General features: G+C 44.1%; 1 protein-coding gene across 2 annotated transcripts in view; it reads right to left on the bottom strand.

The window, feature by feature from the left end:
* Positions 1-17,154, bottom strand: part of LOC142785091 (insulin-like growth factor 2 mRNA-binding protein 1) — a 65,875-nt gene extending 48,721 nt beyond the window's left edge. The window contains exons 1-5 of one of the 2 annotated variants that reach the window (XM_075883499.1): positions 16,841-17,154; positions 11,417-11,480; positions 8,974-9,080; positions 3,387-3,428; positions 1,259-1,331 (exon numbers count right to left, since the gene is read on the bottom strand). In XM_075883499.1, the coding sequence (XP_075739614.1) occupies positions 1,259-1,331; positions 3,387-3,428; positions 8,974-9,080; positions 11,417-11,480; positions 16,841-17,018 (464 nt within the window). In that variant the 5' untranslated portion in view covers positions 17,019-17,154. The remainder of the gene's footprint in view (positions 1-1,258; positions 1,332-3,386; positions 3,429-8,973; positions 9,081-11,416; positions 11,481-16,840) is intronic. The other variant, XM_075883500.1, reaches the window with a different exon arrangement.

Here is a 17,154-nt window from a genome sequence, read left to right as displayed (position 1 = left end):
GAATTTGAAACCAGGCAATCATCTTCCAAACGCGAGAAAACAGTACAAGCTTGACTCATCCCCTGAATGTCCAGGAACAAAGCAGGCCAGTGCATTGCCAAAGTAGTACACCACTTGATGTTCAAAAGACATTTCCATTTTAGTGTAGTGTATTGAATGAAGGCCTTAAGCTGCACTCTCTCACAACAATCAATACACTGAAAGTGAAACACTTTCTTTACTTTCGTGACACTTTGATATCAATTGTATTTCTCCTGCACAAACCCTTCAGTGACCTTGAAACAATAGCCAGTACGTAGTAGTGCTTTACCCCCCCCCCCCCCCCCCCCAAAAAAAAGCCGCACTATCAGAGTGACTCGTTCACTGCACTCCAGCTTAACTTAGACACAGCTGCAGCACCAAGGAGTGAACTGATCCCAAAGCCAGCTTTGTCAAGATCATTTGTGTGGCACTTGGGATTCATTGGTGGGAAAATAGGGAAGGGAGGGGGGGGGGGACATAACACACAACACCACATTGTTTCAATTAAGCTATCAGTTCCTTCTAGTCCATTTTGTGCAAGACTGAGAACCAACACATTCTGTCAAAAAATTTCCAAATGGCAGTACTGAACGACAGTACTAGTCCGATGCGTTTGTGCAAGAGCAGTCCTGGCACAGGTGTAGGCTACGTCCAGACGAGGATTTTTTCGTCTCGTTTCGTGTTCTCTTCCTGCTGGCACTCATCCCATCTTGTATGTTTTACATACAGTGACAAATAATAAACAGGTCAAACTATGCCTACATGAGTGTTTTTTGTGGTTCTTTCTGTCACAGCATTGTGAGTAAACAGAACAATGCGAAGCCATCTATGCCCCAGATGAAGCATTAGCGCATGATAGTGCCACTAAAATGCTGATATTGGACATCCACATGACACATAAGTTCAGTAGAAGAATGGGAGGCTCGAAAAGACAAGACGTTCTCAAACGGTGACTGCCGCTGGATCAAAAGTTTTGGCAAGGCTGCTGGTCTTGTCAAGGCAAGGTTCACTACCTTGACGAAGACACCCCAGCTATTCAACAAAGTCTAGTTATGAATACTGGACGCAGCTGCTCGCAACAGCACTGCCCAGAGACTAAAGCTTATGTGTATACAGCGTTTTAGAGAATACTGCATTGCCACTTACAACAACCTTGTTTTTCCATCTCCAAACAAACAACAGGGAACGCATCATAGAAGCAGAAAAAACAAGAAAAAAAGAAACAAGGCATACATACTGCTGCGCCTGTTCGGGAGTTTCGTAAGTTACTTGAGCTCGATAGGATTGGTTCTCGTGCTTGGAAGGAGGAACTGAGGAAAACAAAAAATAGAAGGGAAAGCTTCAAAGGAAAGCAGCTGCATAGTACATACGTGTCTGTGGGCCAAATCATAAGCCCAACAACATTGCAACAAAAAAGGGCCCAAATCAGCTTTGTTAGAACTGAAATTTTGCGTCTAATGTCATGATATTTGAGGGGTTAAACATCAAAAAACCGCGATATGACCACGAGAAGCGCTGTAGTTGTGCACTCCGGATATTTCGACAACCTGGTGTTCTTCCACTTGCACACAAGTACAGGGGCATCGAGCACTTTTGCCTCCATTGAAAAAGGGGCCGCCGTGGCCAGGATTCAGCTCCTGGCACAGGTGGGTCAGCAGTCGGGCACCATTTCGTATAGTGCTCCCCGCGAACTGCTTCTGGTCGGTAACCATAATGCTCAAGCATGCGGGCAACTCTTTAGGACTAATTCACACTAAGAATTGAAAGAGGTTGCACGACTGACTGCCAGAGGTGACAAGCACCTTGCAGTCCCTAACATTCACATGTGCTTGCCCAAACCGCCCATCACCACACCACAATGAATTATCGCAGCCATTGAGATCTAAATGTACCGTCATCATTTTCTAAAAACAAATAAACACCTAAATGTGCATACAACTAACAAGCTTTGCGACAGCTGTCACATGAAACCCATGAAATATGTGGGAACTTCTGTGACAAGTCAGCTTTAACAGACACCTTTCATTCAAAAACTGCAAGTAATGCCATCATTACCATGCACCAGAAATTTTGAGAACCAGCACATATCCTTTACACGATACCGGAGATTTGGTGCCAATCCCAGCTACCCGCACCGTGCTAAAAATATCAAGAGTTGACAGGCTGGAATGTGTCATTCACTGACAAAATGCATGCATTGTGCAATTATGTGCTACTTAAGGGTTTCTAAACCCAACTCTATATAACAATCAGTCCTGCGGTTTTATTAACCCTTTTGATGGCGTGTACTGCTCCTTTATGAATCATTAACACAAAGCCAGAACTTCACAAATGGCCCTTGAACTGATACTATGAGACAACCTTCAGCCAGGTTCATTATTACAAAAAAAAATTTAAAGCGAAGGTTTGCCTCTGCGACTTCCTGCAAAAACGTTAGTGCTTAGATGTCAATGTGACATATGTTTCACCATCTTTCATAGTTTTACCATGGTGAATGAATCAAGGGGCGAGTTTTTATGTATTCATATTATAACTTTTTTAGCGTGCACAAAATACAGAACAATAAAGAGACAGACGAGCACTAAATCTCAACTAATATTTTTTTTTTTTTTTTGAGAGGAACAAAACATACAAGTATTTGGGAACCAGCATAGCGCATGTGCAAGTCATGTGCCAGACAAACAAAAAGATATGGCTAAACAAAATTTATGACTAATGCATTTGCACACCTGCTAATATGGCAAGCTTCCGTAAGTTCATGCGTTACTTTATCTCAACGTCTGAAAAAATATTGCGAAATACCGGATCATAATAGCATGATTTACAATGATTTGACAAGTGTAAAGAAAGTGCGAACTTTTTAGCCTCCCAACTTACTTCGCGTCTCCCCTTCGCGCATTTGCCTTCTCAGGGAAGCCAGTCAGTTACACTTAATGATCAACAGTTATCCTGCTTGCGTGCTTTGGGTGCAGAGCTGAAGTTGCTTTGTGGCATGTTCCGACATTCTACGTGTCCTCCTGATGTGGAAAGCGGTTTCGTGAAACTGTCGGTAGGACACAGTAGAAGAATGTGCCGCATTACCGCAGCGGTACCTTGACGGCAAGTGCGTTACCACAAGAACTGCCCGCCTGTGGTACACAACACAGCGTGGTGGATCTAGCTGGCACTTATTTGTGGATTGGTGCAAAGCAGCGGATGCGATTACAGAGTGCCTTTGCAACACAATGAGGCCTGTTCTGCACACTGCGAAGAAACCGCCAATCCATGAAGAGTGGCAAGCCTTGGAGTATACTTCATTCCTGAGGCAGAATACCAGTTTCTGTAGCTTGTACCAAAGTTTGCGTTGGAACCGGAGTTGTGCCCACCTGAGAAGCTTGCAGCATCGGAAACCATTCCCCGCCTTGTCCCTGAAGAAGAAAGAGCAAGGTGTGTTTCCGAGTCTGTAGAAGCTATTGGAAAAGTGAAAACAGCTCGAGCAAGTTTGAATAATCCCAATAAGCTCAACCGTGTAGCAAAAGACATGGCATCTAGAGGGTTGCGCATTTTAACAGCTGATAAAGAAGGTTGCTTCGTTATTTTGTCTAATGAGTTGTTTGGTCAAAAATCCTGTGAAGCCACTAAAACGCGTTTCAAAAAGGTTAATGTAAAGCCAGCAAAAGAAAAATGCATGCCATTGGGCTATTTTCTTCCCTGCATTTGGAAAACCTTTGCAATTCTGTCAAAAAGGCAAAGAGCCTTCCCCTAGAAGTGTTTTTCCTGTAAAATGGACAAGCTGGCGAGCCACTCCAAGCCATTGTCACTGAAAGGAATACTTAGCAGCAGCAGGCAGCATGTCTTATCCAGAAAGCTTTCCAGCTTGAAAATTTCTGGCTCGCTGGTAATCTGTAATTCAGTGGCGGCTTCAATATTTGAGAGACGAAAGCCCAAGGGGATGTGGAGCCTTCAGTATTGAAGTAGAAGATTTATTTTACTCCATTCCGCGTCCAGAGTTGTTAAAGAAGTGTAAAACGGTGCATTTGTGAAGACAATGACTAACTCAAGTTTAGAAATGAATGCGGAATTCTAGTGGAAAGTTTCACCGAAGTACTGCTGTTTGATTTCAGTTCTACTTACCGTATTTACTCGCATAATCCTCGCACTTTTTTCGGCGGAAAACCGTTGCAAAGTTGAGGGGGGGGGGGGGGGGGGTGCGAGGGTTGCGCAGGGAAAACTTTTCACGAAAACGTACACAGCAAAAAAGAAAGCGAAGTGGCCGCAAATTGCGATTCTCACACCAGCAACTAACAGCAAGCTTTGAGAAGTACTAATTAAAATTTACCTCAACAATAAAAGCAGTGGGTCAACACAAGGCAAGATTTATTCGTGACACAAAAAGTGCAAGCAAATAGTCGAGAATTAGAACACCCGACAAAAAGCTTATGGGCATTGCGGTAGCGTTCGTCACTCAACCAAAGCCCTGAAAAGGTAAGCGTAGGATGTCAGTGTTGGGCTCATGGCTATATAACAGAATCGCCCCCAGTTTCCTTCTGAATATATAAAGTTTACCATCAATCACAGTAACATAGCAGGCCCAACGCGTATTGGTGGCTTTTAGCTACCGTCACCAGTAGCGAACACAAAACTCGTCGACTCCAAAGAGCCTACCGGCGGCCCTGTTGTCGTTGTTTAGTGCATGATCAATCACTTTCAAATTTAAAGCAGCCGCGCAGCTTCAGTATCGCCCCATAACGTGACAAGATTACCGACACAACATACAAAACACGCCGCAATGCGCACTAGCCACTTTGGCTTGGATTGGATCTCCGTGCAATAATAGTACGCTTGATGCTTAAGAGATGGCGAGAGATGGTGCATGCTATCATCATCATCAAGGGCTGGAACAAGCAGACATTATTGTGCCAAAGCATGACTACAAGAATTTCCCGCATTTATTTTTTTTTATTACTTTTGATGGGGCTGACCATGGGTCCACTGCTATGAGTGAGCTAAAAGTGTTTTGTGAATGTGGCCTGGGATTCTAGTTTACCCATGAAATAGCAAAAGACAACCAGCTACAGTTTTTAGATCAATCGATAAAAATTTTTTTTCCCCACCACATGTGCTCGATTTACAGCCCTAGATCGGAAAAACCTCTACTCCAGTACAGGTCAGGTCATTCCAAAATTGTTGAAAATGGGATAGCAGTGTCTTATCTTCGAGGGGGTATGGTAAAGTCTTACTATCGCGCAATGAACGAAAGCTTTTCAAAACAAATAGCACGGCTAACCTCGGTAGGTTTCCCGTAACAGGCTATCACCAGAGCTGTTGAAAAAGTTATATCGTTAGTGAAAGACGTATGGCCTTTACCTTCAAGGAACCGTTTTAATAAAGATAAAAAGCAATGTGCAGTTCTGCCTTACATTCATAGGTTTTTGCACAAATTAAAAAAGTTGCCGCGGGTATGGCATTGATGTTTTCAGCACCCCTATTAAGGTGCAACATTCGTGTCAGGCCGTTGGCAAAAAGTTAAACAGGGGAAAGAAAATGTAGCTGACGCTTAAACGAAGAATCGTAGTTCATAAAATACCGAGAAGGGGTACTATATCTTATACCATGAACCTGTGGGAACATGTATATAGGGCAGACTGGCCGCTGCATATGTGTACGACTAAAAGAGCATGCTAACTCACTAGGAAAAGAAACTTTTTCCCACTTGTTTGATGATTGCAAATCATGCCATAGTGATCCAGTGTTTCGTAATAAATATCTTATTCTCAGAGAGATAACCTGACGCGTGAACTTACAGCAGCCGGCCGTATAAATAGGTGTACAAACAAACGCATTAGCCGGCCTTCGGTGACTAATAGATACAACTGAACACGAATATACTGAACTCGCATATACGAAATTTTCGGGTATAGTGAACTCGCCAGTTATCCTCTTGAAATTTCTTTGTAAAAATACAGAAATTCGCACGGTTATATCCGCCTTCGCCACGCCGCGCGTTCTCCGCGGTAGCGCGGCTCCGCACAGGAGTTAGAAGTGCGCTTAGAAACTCGCATAGCCCGGGGACATTCGCGCGGTCCCGCCTCTCAGACCAAACCCGAAACGCTTGGGAAAAAAAAGTAAGAGCGAGAGGGCTTGGACTGCACAATCTTCAACTTGCGGAACGGCTTTTTCCCCTTTCTCTCTGATGCTTTGCCGGCTCGGAGAACAGGAACGAAGAAGCCAACGACCTCCTCCTTTAGCCTTTTTTTTTTTGCTGTTTTGCGAGCTTTGATTAGCCAACCACAGCTCGCACCTTTTCCTGTTACCCTCACCGGTATCCATCACATTGCAAACACTTTGTTAGCGGAGTCCCCTTTCGTTGTCGCGTCATCTACGTACCACCGCACGTGCAGCATTCTTCTTTTGCATGCGTGGTGTGCGAAGCCACTGCCAACTCATTGAATTGTCGACTTCTCGTGTAGCTATGGCCAGCCTCAGGAAGCGCAAGATCCTTGACTTTGCAACGAAAATGAAGGCTAATCAGTCTGTTGAGGCAGGTGAGAAATGCTCAACCATCGCGGACGACTTCGTGATACCGTGGAGCATTCCGAGCATATTGTTGAACAAGGAAGATAACAAGGCAAAGGCGGCGAAGCAGCAAACATCGGGAGCTTGTCCTGTGAAGGGGGAACTTGCGCAAACCAGTGAGAACAACGATAACGAGCACTTATACAACGCGTTTTGCAAGTTGTCATCCCTCTTCACGACAGCTGCTCCACACGAAGTGTTTGCGGACAATTTTGTGGAAGCGGACTGCAATGTTCAGGCTGTTGCGAGCCTCGCCGACGCGGACATAGCGGCTGTGGTCGCAGGGACCCAGGATGCCCAGGCCAACAGCTCATGTGATGAGGAGGATTGTCTGGACGAGGAGCTGGCTACACGTGCATACTCCACCGCTGAAGTGTCGTCAGCGTTTGGCGTCGATTCATCGTTGTATCAATGACATGGAAAAAACCGGGCTGTCGCAACTGGACAGCCTTGATAAGATCGAGACTGGCGTCTTCAACTTCATTTCGAAAACGAAGAAGCAGGCCAAGATAAGCATTTTTTTTTTTCACTCAAATATGACATTGCGTTGCGGCATGTCTGCGGAATCAGTTGTCGTTCTTGAATGTACATTTGTAGGTGATGGTCTGCTACAAGTAATCTTTCGGGGCCTGTATTTTTTATATCCGATTTTCGATATATCGAACTAATCCACGATCCTCTTCGAGTTAGATATACCTGTGTTTGACTGTAGGGATTAGTTTTTAAAATTCTGGTTAGCCATATATTTTTATGTTTACCTGTCACATGACTTGCGCATGCGCTATGCTGGTTCCCTGGTACTTATTGGTTGTTCCTTTCAAAAATAAATTGGTTCAATTAGTGCTCGTCTGTCTTTCTTGTTCTGTATTTTGTGCACACTAGAAAGTTATGTGAAAACTTTATAACCCAGCTAAAATGTTTTACACTGGCTCTACTGTGTCAAGAGCACTGACACCGCATTCCAGGGAAACTTAAGATGCCCCTCATGCAAGGTTTCAAAATTTTGGCAGTACTCTTTTCATTCCCGGGCTCCCCGGAACAACACTGCAAATCCTTCTGAACGACAAATGATTACGTAGGTACCTGCAGACGCGGTCTAAACCTAGGTTATTGTTGCGAGCTGGCAGAGAAACTTCTCTCAAAGACTATATTGGTGGTCTGTATTTTCTTTTATAGCTTTTGAAGAGTATTCTCGCAATGACAGCAGTGCTCCTGGTACAGTAAAAGGGTTTCTCAATAAAGATGGCAAGGCACTACATAGTATGCTAAGAAATACAGAAAGTGGAGACTTTTGAGCTTTCACTTTACTTGGAAATACACTCTACACTGAAATCCTACAACAGAGTTTCATATAAAAATGATTGAAGAAGCTCTGGTGCTGCCATAACTCTGCTACCACAATGACTGAGTGCTTTAGTGCTGTCCCACTTGCAGCTTCCAATGTTCACACCATTTACCAGGCTTCATTACTTTGTGTAGAGTTAAGTCTCTGCACGTAGAAAATTGTGGCACAATGATATGCTTCCCATAACACTGCTTTGTTTGTAACTTGAAATTAGAAAAAAAGAAGAAAAAAAAAAGTCGACCTTTCACCGCTTCTTCACTTTGGAAGTACTGCACGAACAAGTGAAGACACTAGGCCATCTGAAGCCAAGAGCACAACAAAGTTCATACAAATTCATGACCTACCTACCCACTGCTATTTCCACATCATCTCAACTGCCACACCAGAGTCATTGCACATTTATCAGAAAATCAAGGTTAAGCAGCTTCTCTGCACCACTTGCCACGGCGAATGAGAAAGAAACGAAACATTGCCAAGAAGCCACTGCTATGGCACAAACGTAATTGGCAATGCCAGCACCACCACACAACCATAATTTAGTGCCTTATTCAACACTAATCTCTAGACAAGTTCTAAAAAGATAGGTACTGCTCGGTATCCTTGTATAGAGCAAGAATCTTTAGGAACGCCTTCACTTCCACTTTTTGAAGTCATTTAAGGCAGCCCGGAAGAATGTCTTTAGACAGCTGATGCTACCAGTCTATGCAAAATGAAAGCTTTAGGAACCTTTAGAAACGTGTTCGCACATGCAAAGGGATATTACTCTTTATTAAAGTAAAAAAGAAAAAAAATCGCACATGCATATTCCCTTAAATGTACGAGCGTGCTTGTAAGCTGTCCTCAATCATCTTGATTGGGCGTTTAGACTGCAGAGGTTCAACAGCTTGCCTCCTGCAAATGTGCCCATTTCCCACTAAGTCTTTGTTTTGCAGGCTACAGCAATCCTAACATGCTATGGCCCGTATAGTGGCTCTACGCTTAGCAGGAACCATTACAGCCGCTGCTACACTGGCATGTCTTGCACGCAGTGGTGAAAGCAACTGAACACTTACGTAGTTCCAGATTTTGCACTGTGCCAAAGGTAGAGAGAAGATCATGGATCTCGTCCCGCTGCACGTGGATCGGAATGTTGCTCACGTGCACTCGGTTGCCACGACCTCTGGAAATGGGCAACACCCAAAAGGCCGCATTTTCTGTCAGCATCCACAAGTCATTGAAGTGTTTTACTTGTCAACTTAAAGAGATTTCAGGATCTTCTCTGTGCACGGGCTCTTGTTTTAATTATTCTGTCAGGCAGAAAAATTGTGCCACTTTTTTGTTTTTAGCAGTCAGAGCGAGGCAGGCTTCATAACCATTACCTTACGTTAAGGAAAATAATTTAACATTCTTATTGCCAGAAACTTGTGGGCAGTCCCTTGCATTGCAAACTTGGAGATTTATGAACTCTACCCACCTTTTATAAAATCACACCTGATTCAGAATGCCGAACTCTGGCTGCAGAAGCTCAATCCGAGCATAGTCAAAACCCAGCATGACAGAACAGTCGGCAAAGCCCTTACACCATATCAAATGGCCGCAAGACTTATAACATTAAAATAATGACACGACACAGCAGCTGCTAAAATTTGTGTGGCAGATGCTTGCCAGACAGAGCACTAGGGTTATCAGCCAAAACTTCGAAATGAGGTTCTATCAAACACCATAGCGGCACTACAAGCTTAAATTTCTAGTCTGCTTTATTTTTTTAGTTACTATCACACATCATGCAAGCTTTCCTCAACTTTTTGAAAAATTATTAAACAAGAGAGCAGGTTAAATCGAGACATTTTTTAAAAATTTAACTTGGAAGGTTTCTTTCAGACATAACAGAATTCCCACATGAAACGAAGGCACATCAGATGTAAACAAACAAGTTGTTTAAAACACAAAGTCTGGCAAGGATCGGTAAGCTGGTCCATTAATCACACATTGCATGTTAAGTGGCCAACTGGGACAATGACTGGTTGTTTGGAGGTCCTTATGATAATATCAAGGGTGTTACATCACAATTATGAAGAATGCCATAGTGGGGGGCTCCAAAACTTTTGACCATTTGGTGATCTGTAACGTGCCCTGATGTGCAAGAAGCGCTTGCCGTGGCACCAAGTAAGCCATATAAACAGCAGCTGCCCCTAATGCTTGTAATATATTAAAAAGTTACTAAATTTATCAAACAGTAATAAATTTACATGCAGAGCAGCAAAGCTTGCCTGCACAGGCTAACAGAGCTTCAAGACATGGTGTGCCCTTTGCTTATAAAAAGAACACTTCTTCGTGCCAATGAAGAAAATTGCGGGTTCAAAACTGTAACAGAGCGAAAAAGTGGGTTATGAAAGATACCCTCATAGTAAATGGCCTCGGTCCTTTCTCTTCTCCACTAGACACGGTCGCAAACAATCGCTCATTTTATTGATCTTTCTTCATGACCATGTCATTCTTGTGCTTTTCGCAAGGTGGTATTACTGTCAAGGTTCAGTGCCACCATATTAGACTAAAAGCTGTGCCACAAGGCACAACAAAACAAAAAGGGTAAATGAGTGAAGTTTCCCAAGCCAAAGCTCCGATATAATTATGAGGCCCGCCGTGGGGAGGACTCCAAATTAATTTTGACCTTTTGGGATGCTTAATGTCCATCTTAATAAGTGCCAGGGTGTTCCTGCACTTCATCCACAAAGAAATGTGTCCACAGTGGCCAGCGACTGCACCTGCATTCTAAAAGCTTAGCAGCACAACAACTTCGATAGGATGTTACCATGGCAGCCGACGAAAAAATGATCCCAGACATGTAACCACATGAAAACTGCAGGCATTACATTCCTTTGTGGCTGTTTTGAGTTAGTAACGATCTTAATTTGTGTACAAGAGACACAGGAAAGCAATAAATGCATGCAGTCGTGTGTTTCTGACAAGCTCTTGAAGTTGGCATGCGAAGTCGCAAAGTAACGCTGGGAAGCGAAATACCAGTAAGGACGCTGCATGTGGTGCCAGTGAGACAGTGCTGCAGTACCTACTTTCTCTCTTATTAGCAAGCATGATGCAACAAAAGACTGCTATACTTGAACATCGACTGTGTATGTGGCTGAAGTGCCGCTTGGCAAATATAGCACCTGGCACCATGTGAGCACATTTCCTCATTATCTCCTGCCTGTCGGTGCCAATTCCAACTTATCCACTTTTGTATTGTTTAACTTCTTTGACTAATCAAATGAACATCCATGGTGTGCTTGCTGGAAGCTGACTATGCTAACCTTTTCAAGGAGGGCTTCACGGGCACCGCCAGAATCCTGTCTGGGCTGCAGTAAATATACACTCCCCTACCGCCTCCATAAAGTGCCATCAGTCTTTGTACATCCTTTCAACAGTCCAGAAAAGAGGGTTCTCTCTATGATGGAAAGTATACAGCATGCAGGCATCACTCCCTCTCCCTCCCTTTCTCGATCCAACTGTGAGACATACCTTCTGTTCTGTGGTGTCGACTGTTGAGGTTCTACCAGCAGTTGGGATCCCATGAAAGAGTGTCCTAAGAGACAAATAAAGCACACCTTTGTTCAGCACCAACACCACGCATGCACGATTATGTGGGTACGTCTATACAAAATTAACAAATTCAACGAAAGGTGCATGTGAGCTATTTGTGTCCCTCTTCAGGCTAAGGCTATGGCACTGACATTTTTCCCCCTTCGGTCTTCCGATTGCTCCAACTAGCAGCTGAAAATACAACCAAGAAACTTTGCATTGCTGCAGTAAGTCTAATGCAGCATCGACTAGATGCTGACGTAGCGTCATTTTGATGACATTACCTAAGGGAACATCGAACACCCCTAGCAAGTACATATTCCAAGCTGCACTTTTCTTACCAAGGTAGCAGAACACTGCCTAATCAAGACCAAATATAATCCGCACCACTGGGCCAATGTCAGTTTAATTTAACATGCCGTAATGTATTTCTCGCCATACCTCCCAAAAGCACTCGAACGATGTTATGCACACTGCAATAAAAAAACCCCACCCCACCCCCAGATCAGTTTTTTTTTTTTTTTTCAGAAAACATTTGCGGCACGCACAATCTCCATAAAATCACGTTTACGTCAGTGCTTTCACCGACGTGTTAAATTAGTTCAGCAGCGAAATTGCATTGGTGTCAATGTCACAAAGCTGTCTTTAAAATATGTGCCAATATATATCGAAATGTTACACTGAACTGCTGAAAAAAAAAAATTGCCCGACTCGACGTATCTCACTAATAAAACTTCTCCCTTATTATCCTAATAAAAAAACCAGTTTACACATCCATGCTACACAGTACATCCAAGAAAACTGCCACATGGGTTAAAAAACGACAGAAAACTGAGCTAGTTTGTCAAGTTGGACATGGTTGTAGAGAACTTTACCAATATCAGTTTCAGCTATACCATACGTTAATCCTGCATTGCATAAGCTAACAAAGGTGGCAAAGTAAATATGGCATTCAACATTATTTTACACCTCCTAATAAGCCTGGTAAGATATTCCGTCATTGTGCAGAGAAAGAATGAGCAAGTTCAGAGAAGAAATGAGCAGGTTAAGAAGCAGCACTGACATTTGCGTTGTAAAACACCAAGAAATTTACACATCAACGTGCTGGTCCGGTTTATGAATTTCCTTTCAGCTGCAGTCTTTTCTACATAGAGAAGATGGGCCATTGTGTTACTCAGAGATTAATGAAGCATAAAAGGTTTAGATTAGACATGCCTAATCTTTTTTGCACTCGCGACACTGTAAATACACGCGCGAATCCGACGAATCTGCCATTTTACACATACACAGAAACAAAGAGATGTGCCTGACAGTCAAGGCTTGGCATACAAATAGTAGTGAGAGTACGATAGCAAGGGTCCAAGCGGCTTGTTTTACGGTATTATATGAACAATGAAACTGTTGTGGTCATGGGTACGGACCCTACCAACAGAAAGGGTAGTTTTCCGGCAGTTTAGTTTCAACTTAAGTAAGAATCATAGAATTACAGCTAAGAAACCACAAAGTACTGTCCCCTGTTCTTTCAGTTGGTTTCATTAGTTCACGAAACAGCAGTGAGAATACACGCACAAGCCAGTTGATTGCGAAACTCCGTTATCAAATGCCGTGAAAGCGCAAGAAAGCATCGCAAAACCGCACCAAACAATGTCAACTAGCGAGATACAGCGTTTTGTAATGCTATAACTAGCGTAGAGATGAGATGAGGTGCGCGTAGTTACATCTCTAGCAATAAGACACGAGTGCTCGATTGACAAGTGGAACTCCATAGCTAAGCATGCACAAAAGAGTTTTCAGTCCACCTTTTTCACCAATGTGCCCACTTTAAAATGACAGTTGCAATCTGCCTTTCTCACAGTGGCACAACACATGTGCCTTTCCCCTGGTGAGAAAGTCGCGAAACATGGTAGGGCCTCCGCAAACATTGCTACCTCAGAGTCTTCCGTTCTAGCTAGCCCAGCTGTCTTAGGTTATCCTATGACGCTTTGCCCTCAAACCAACATAGCAGAGAGCAGCATAGGAAAATCAAACAGGCTGATTCTGTTTTGTGGTTTTCTTTCGCTGTCTGCATGTTTGTGTACCCAACCGCTTTCATGGTGTTGCACGGTGTTACCATTGACACTTCTTGGTCCCCATTTGTGCGTATCTAAGGCAGTCTGTTTCAAATAGTGAGACTGGCATTGTTTGCAGTGATATAACTATGTAATTGTTATAAAATTGTGAAATGAACAAGTCATAACCCCTTATCCGGAATCCATCGAAGACCACTGGGCTTGTCCACTAAGTGCACTGTTGGTAACTATACTCAACTTAATATGTAATTTGCAACGCTGTAGAGGCTTAATAAGACTTCTTGCAAAAATACATTCGAAACAAAAAATAAGTTCAATGTTCTTACCACCAATACGAAAATATTTGTGTTCATCATTAAGGCGATAATTGACGTTATTTGGTGCCTTACAAACAGAAATGCTGTTAAGCATCTGTTATGATGCGGCTAGATAGCCTAGTTTTCACATGACATCACATACACACGCTCTGCTATCGGTATATCACAATGGCAGCCACCACAGTCATTCCTGCCTCCTTTTGTGCTCTTCCAGCTTTCTTCTGTTTGCCAGTCGCTCCAAGCGGAAGCCCACAGAAACACTAGGGTGGCTCGTCCGGCACTAATCATACGTCATGCGAGCGACCACAAGAGCTATGTTTTGCTGGCCAAACTTCTTCCATAGCTTCCACAGCATTGCACCTGATGCGTGAAATATAATACAGCACGTATGTTTTCGCAACTGTTGATGTTACTTTCACAGAAAAAAGCTTTTACTCGCAAGACATATGAAGGTGCAAGTTCCTTTCTTCAAACCTATACTAAAACAGCTATGAGCGTATTCCATAAACCTACTTCCCCTTTTTTTGCTATTGCACACATTTGTGACACAGATAACTAAAAACAAAGTAAGCAAGTGGTGATCATAACTACTCACTGTTAAATGCAATGTAGCCCATTGCCACAAATGATTACCTAGCTCCACTACGACGCTGTCAACATACATATCACGTAGATTTCATCACCCACTGTTCTACCTGAAATTTCAGGTATATTTCTTGTCACACCTCCCAGACAATAAAGAAAGAGTAGTCAATTTGTCATAAATAAAAGGCCTAATAATGCAAGCTCTGACACAGTAAGATTTGTACTTAATGTCAATGGGCATCTTGCATTCACAACAGTCATTGTTCGCTGAAAAATTTCAACCACTGATTCTACCTTGATAATCGATTGATATGTGGGGTTTAACATCCTAAAACCACCATATTATGAGAGACGCCGTAGTGGAGGGCTCTGGAAATTTCTACCACCTGGGGCCCTTTAACGTGCACTCAAATCTGAGCACATAGGCCTACAGCATTTTCGCCTCCATCAAAAATGCAGCTGCCGAAACCGGGAATCGATGCCGCGACCTGCGGGTCAGCAGCCAAGTACCTCAGCCACTAGACCCCCGCGGTGGGGCACCTTGATAATTGGATGTGCTACGTTAACCACACACTCAGGGTACTGACAAAGGAAAAATGTCTTAAGATGCAGCCAGCTTACATGCAGTGCTAAATGTAACGCAATATAATTCTTGGGAGTTTTACGTGCCAAAACTACCATGGTCGATAAGTTACACACGGGACCAGCAATCATTAAGACACATCTCCACCGCACCATAAAGGTAAAGGCGTTACAACTACATGTGTACATACATGCTTTATGTGTAAGTGCACACAGAGGCAATAGTTAATTTTGAGACCACTGAAGTCGCATGCAACTGGCGTGCTTCCCGAACAATTTTGCCCACGAAGTTTCTGTAGTGACGTAGGAATCGCTCATGACCATGTAATCATATATAACACACACAATGAGAAAGATGCAACTTTCATCGTTTTTTTGGCGAGACTGGCTGGCCTAACGCATTGAACAAACCTAGCATTATAGCTTCGGCAGACAGAGCGATTTCCCGACTAAAGAGAAATTATAGGCCCCCTTCAAAGATTATTTCCCTTCCTGGTACACACCAAACCAAGACTCCGTGCAATTCTTAAATAAACGTGCCTGTGCCGTCGATACCCCTTACATCTTGGGAGGCGCCTGCGGTAAGTTTAACTGCGCCCCTTAAGAACTGCCCTGCGACAGGCTACCGAGCAATTGCACAAGAAACTTTAGTCACTTAGCTGTTCCAATATTCCTCCAGCTCAAAAGCACACTTGTCCTCAAACATCAGTGGTCGAGCTCCGCAGTCAACAACACACGACTTGCAGCTGAATAGAAACTGTTTGCTTCAATTCACACACAGCTGGCGATTTCGCACTACCATCTCATCTTAACATCGTATCAACGCCCCCACGTGTTTCGTTTTTATCAGTAGAAAATGAATCAGTGCAGGGGAGAGAAGCCCTCACGCACAGTGACATCTTATCTACAGTGCACTTGTACGACGCATAGCAAAGACGAAAGCGAATTTGCACAGTGACCTACGAAAAGGATCATTTCCTTTTTTCTCTTTCTCCCTACCCTGTTAATCTCAAGAACGGAAGGCAGAGTCTGCAACAGCATAGGCGGAAGCGAAGCTTTATGACGTTCGGCACCACGGACGCGAGCGTGAGACGCTTGGGTACGCATAAAAACCGCCGGCGTTTGAAAAAAAGCTAGACATAAGAGAAAATGGGCGAGTCCCCGCCGAACCAAACACGAGCATGAAATCAGAGGCTCCTCTAAGGTCGTTGCCTCTAAAATAAGCACTGGACGATTCAGCGCCGCCCGACGTTTCCACTATGCGCGCACGCATGCACAAACGCGCGCACGAGCAAATAAAGAGCGGCAGCAAACACAAGCCTGACCATTTTACGCAAGCAGCAGCAACAACACGCGCAGTCTCGCTCGTATTTTCGCCACCGCTAACGTCTGTCGCGGCTGAAGTTAGCTCGCATTTTCCCAGAACTTTTCACTAAGCCTAACAGCAAGGTAACCATGTGAGCGGCAAGACTGCGTTGCCCGGGCGAAAGCAGCTGCCGACAGCCGCGCCGATAATACGCCCCAACGGTCACGTTGCCTTACGGGCCTGGCGCACAGTGAACGCAAGTGTCCCGGCGCGCTAGAGCATGAATACGCGGCAACACGCTACCTTCAAGCCACGCCGGCCGGAGAATTTAGATTAGGCGCCATTTTGAGGCCGAGTGTCCATGCACCCTGCGTCTCCCCTCGGCCCTCCCAAGTGAAAACGTACCGTAGCGGAAAACGTCAACTGTGGCAGCGCGAAGCACCCACGGCACGCGCTTTTCGAAGCCACACTACTGTCAAAAGAAAAAGCGTGCGCAACGTCTCACCGTTCAGGGCTTCGATGGCCTTGCTAATCACCAAGTCGTCTGAGCACTCGACGAAAGCATAACCCCCCTTCTTCAGGAGTACGGATTTAGGAACAACGCCGGTCTGCTGGTGAAACAGTTCTCGGATAGATCCTTCGTTCACGTCTGCCGGTAGATTGCCGATGTAGAGCTTGTTCATGTTGAGGGACACCGATCTATGGATACAGTTTTAAGACAGTTTTGGGGGGTTGGGAAATGAGAAGGAAAAGGATAATAAAATAAAAAAAAACGAACACGCCGACGGTGCACGGAAAAATGCTTGTGTGACTGCCGCC

Source organism: Rhipicephalus microplus, unplaced genomic scaffold, assembly GCF_043290135.1.
Source record: "Rhipicephalus microplus isolate Deutch F79 unplaced genomic scaffold, USDA_Rmic scaffold_18, whole genome shotgun sequence".
Classification (NCBI taxonomy): Eukaryota; Metazoa; Arthropoda; class Arachnida; order Ixodida; family Ixodidae; genus Rhipicephalus; species Rhipicephalus microplus.
The sequence above is the reverse complement of the archived record's forward strand: the minus strand, read 5'-3'. Positions and strand labels throughout refer to the sequence as shown.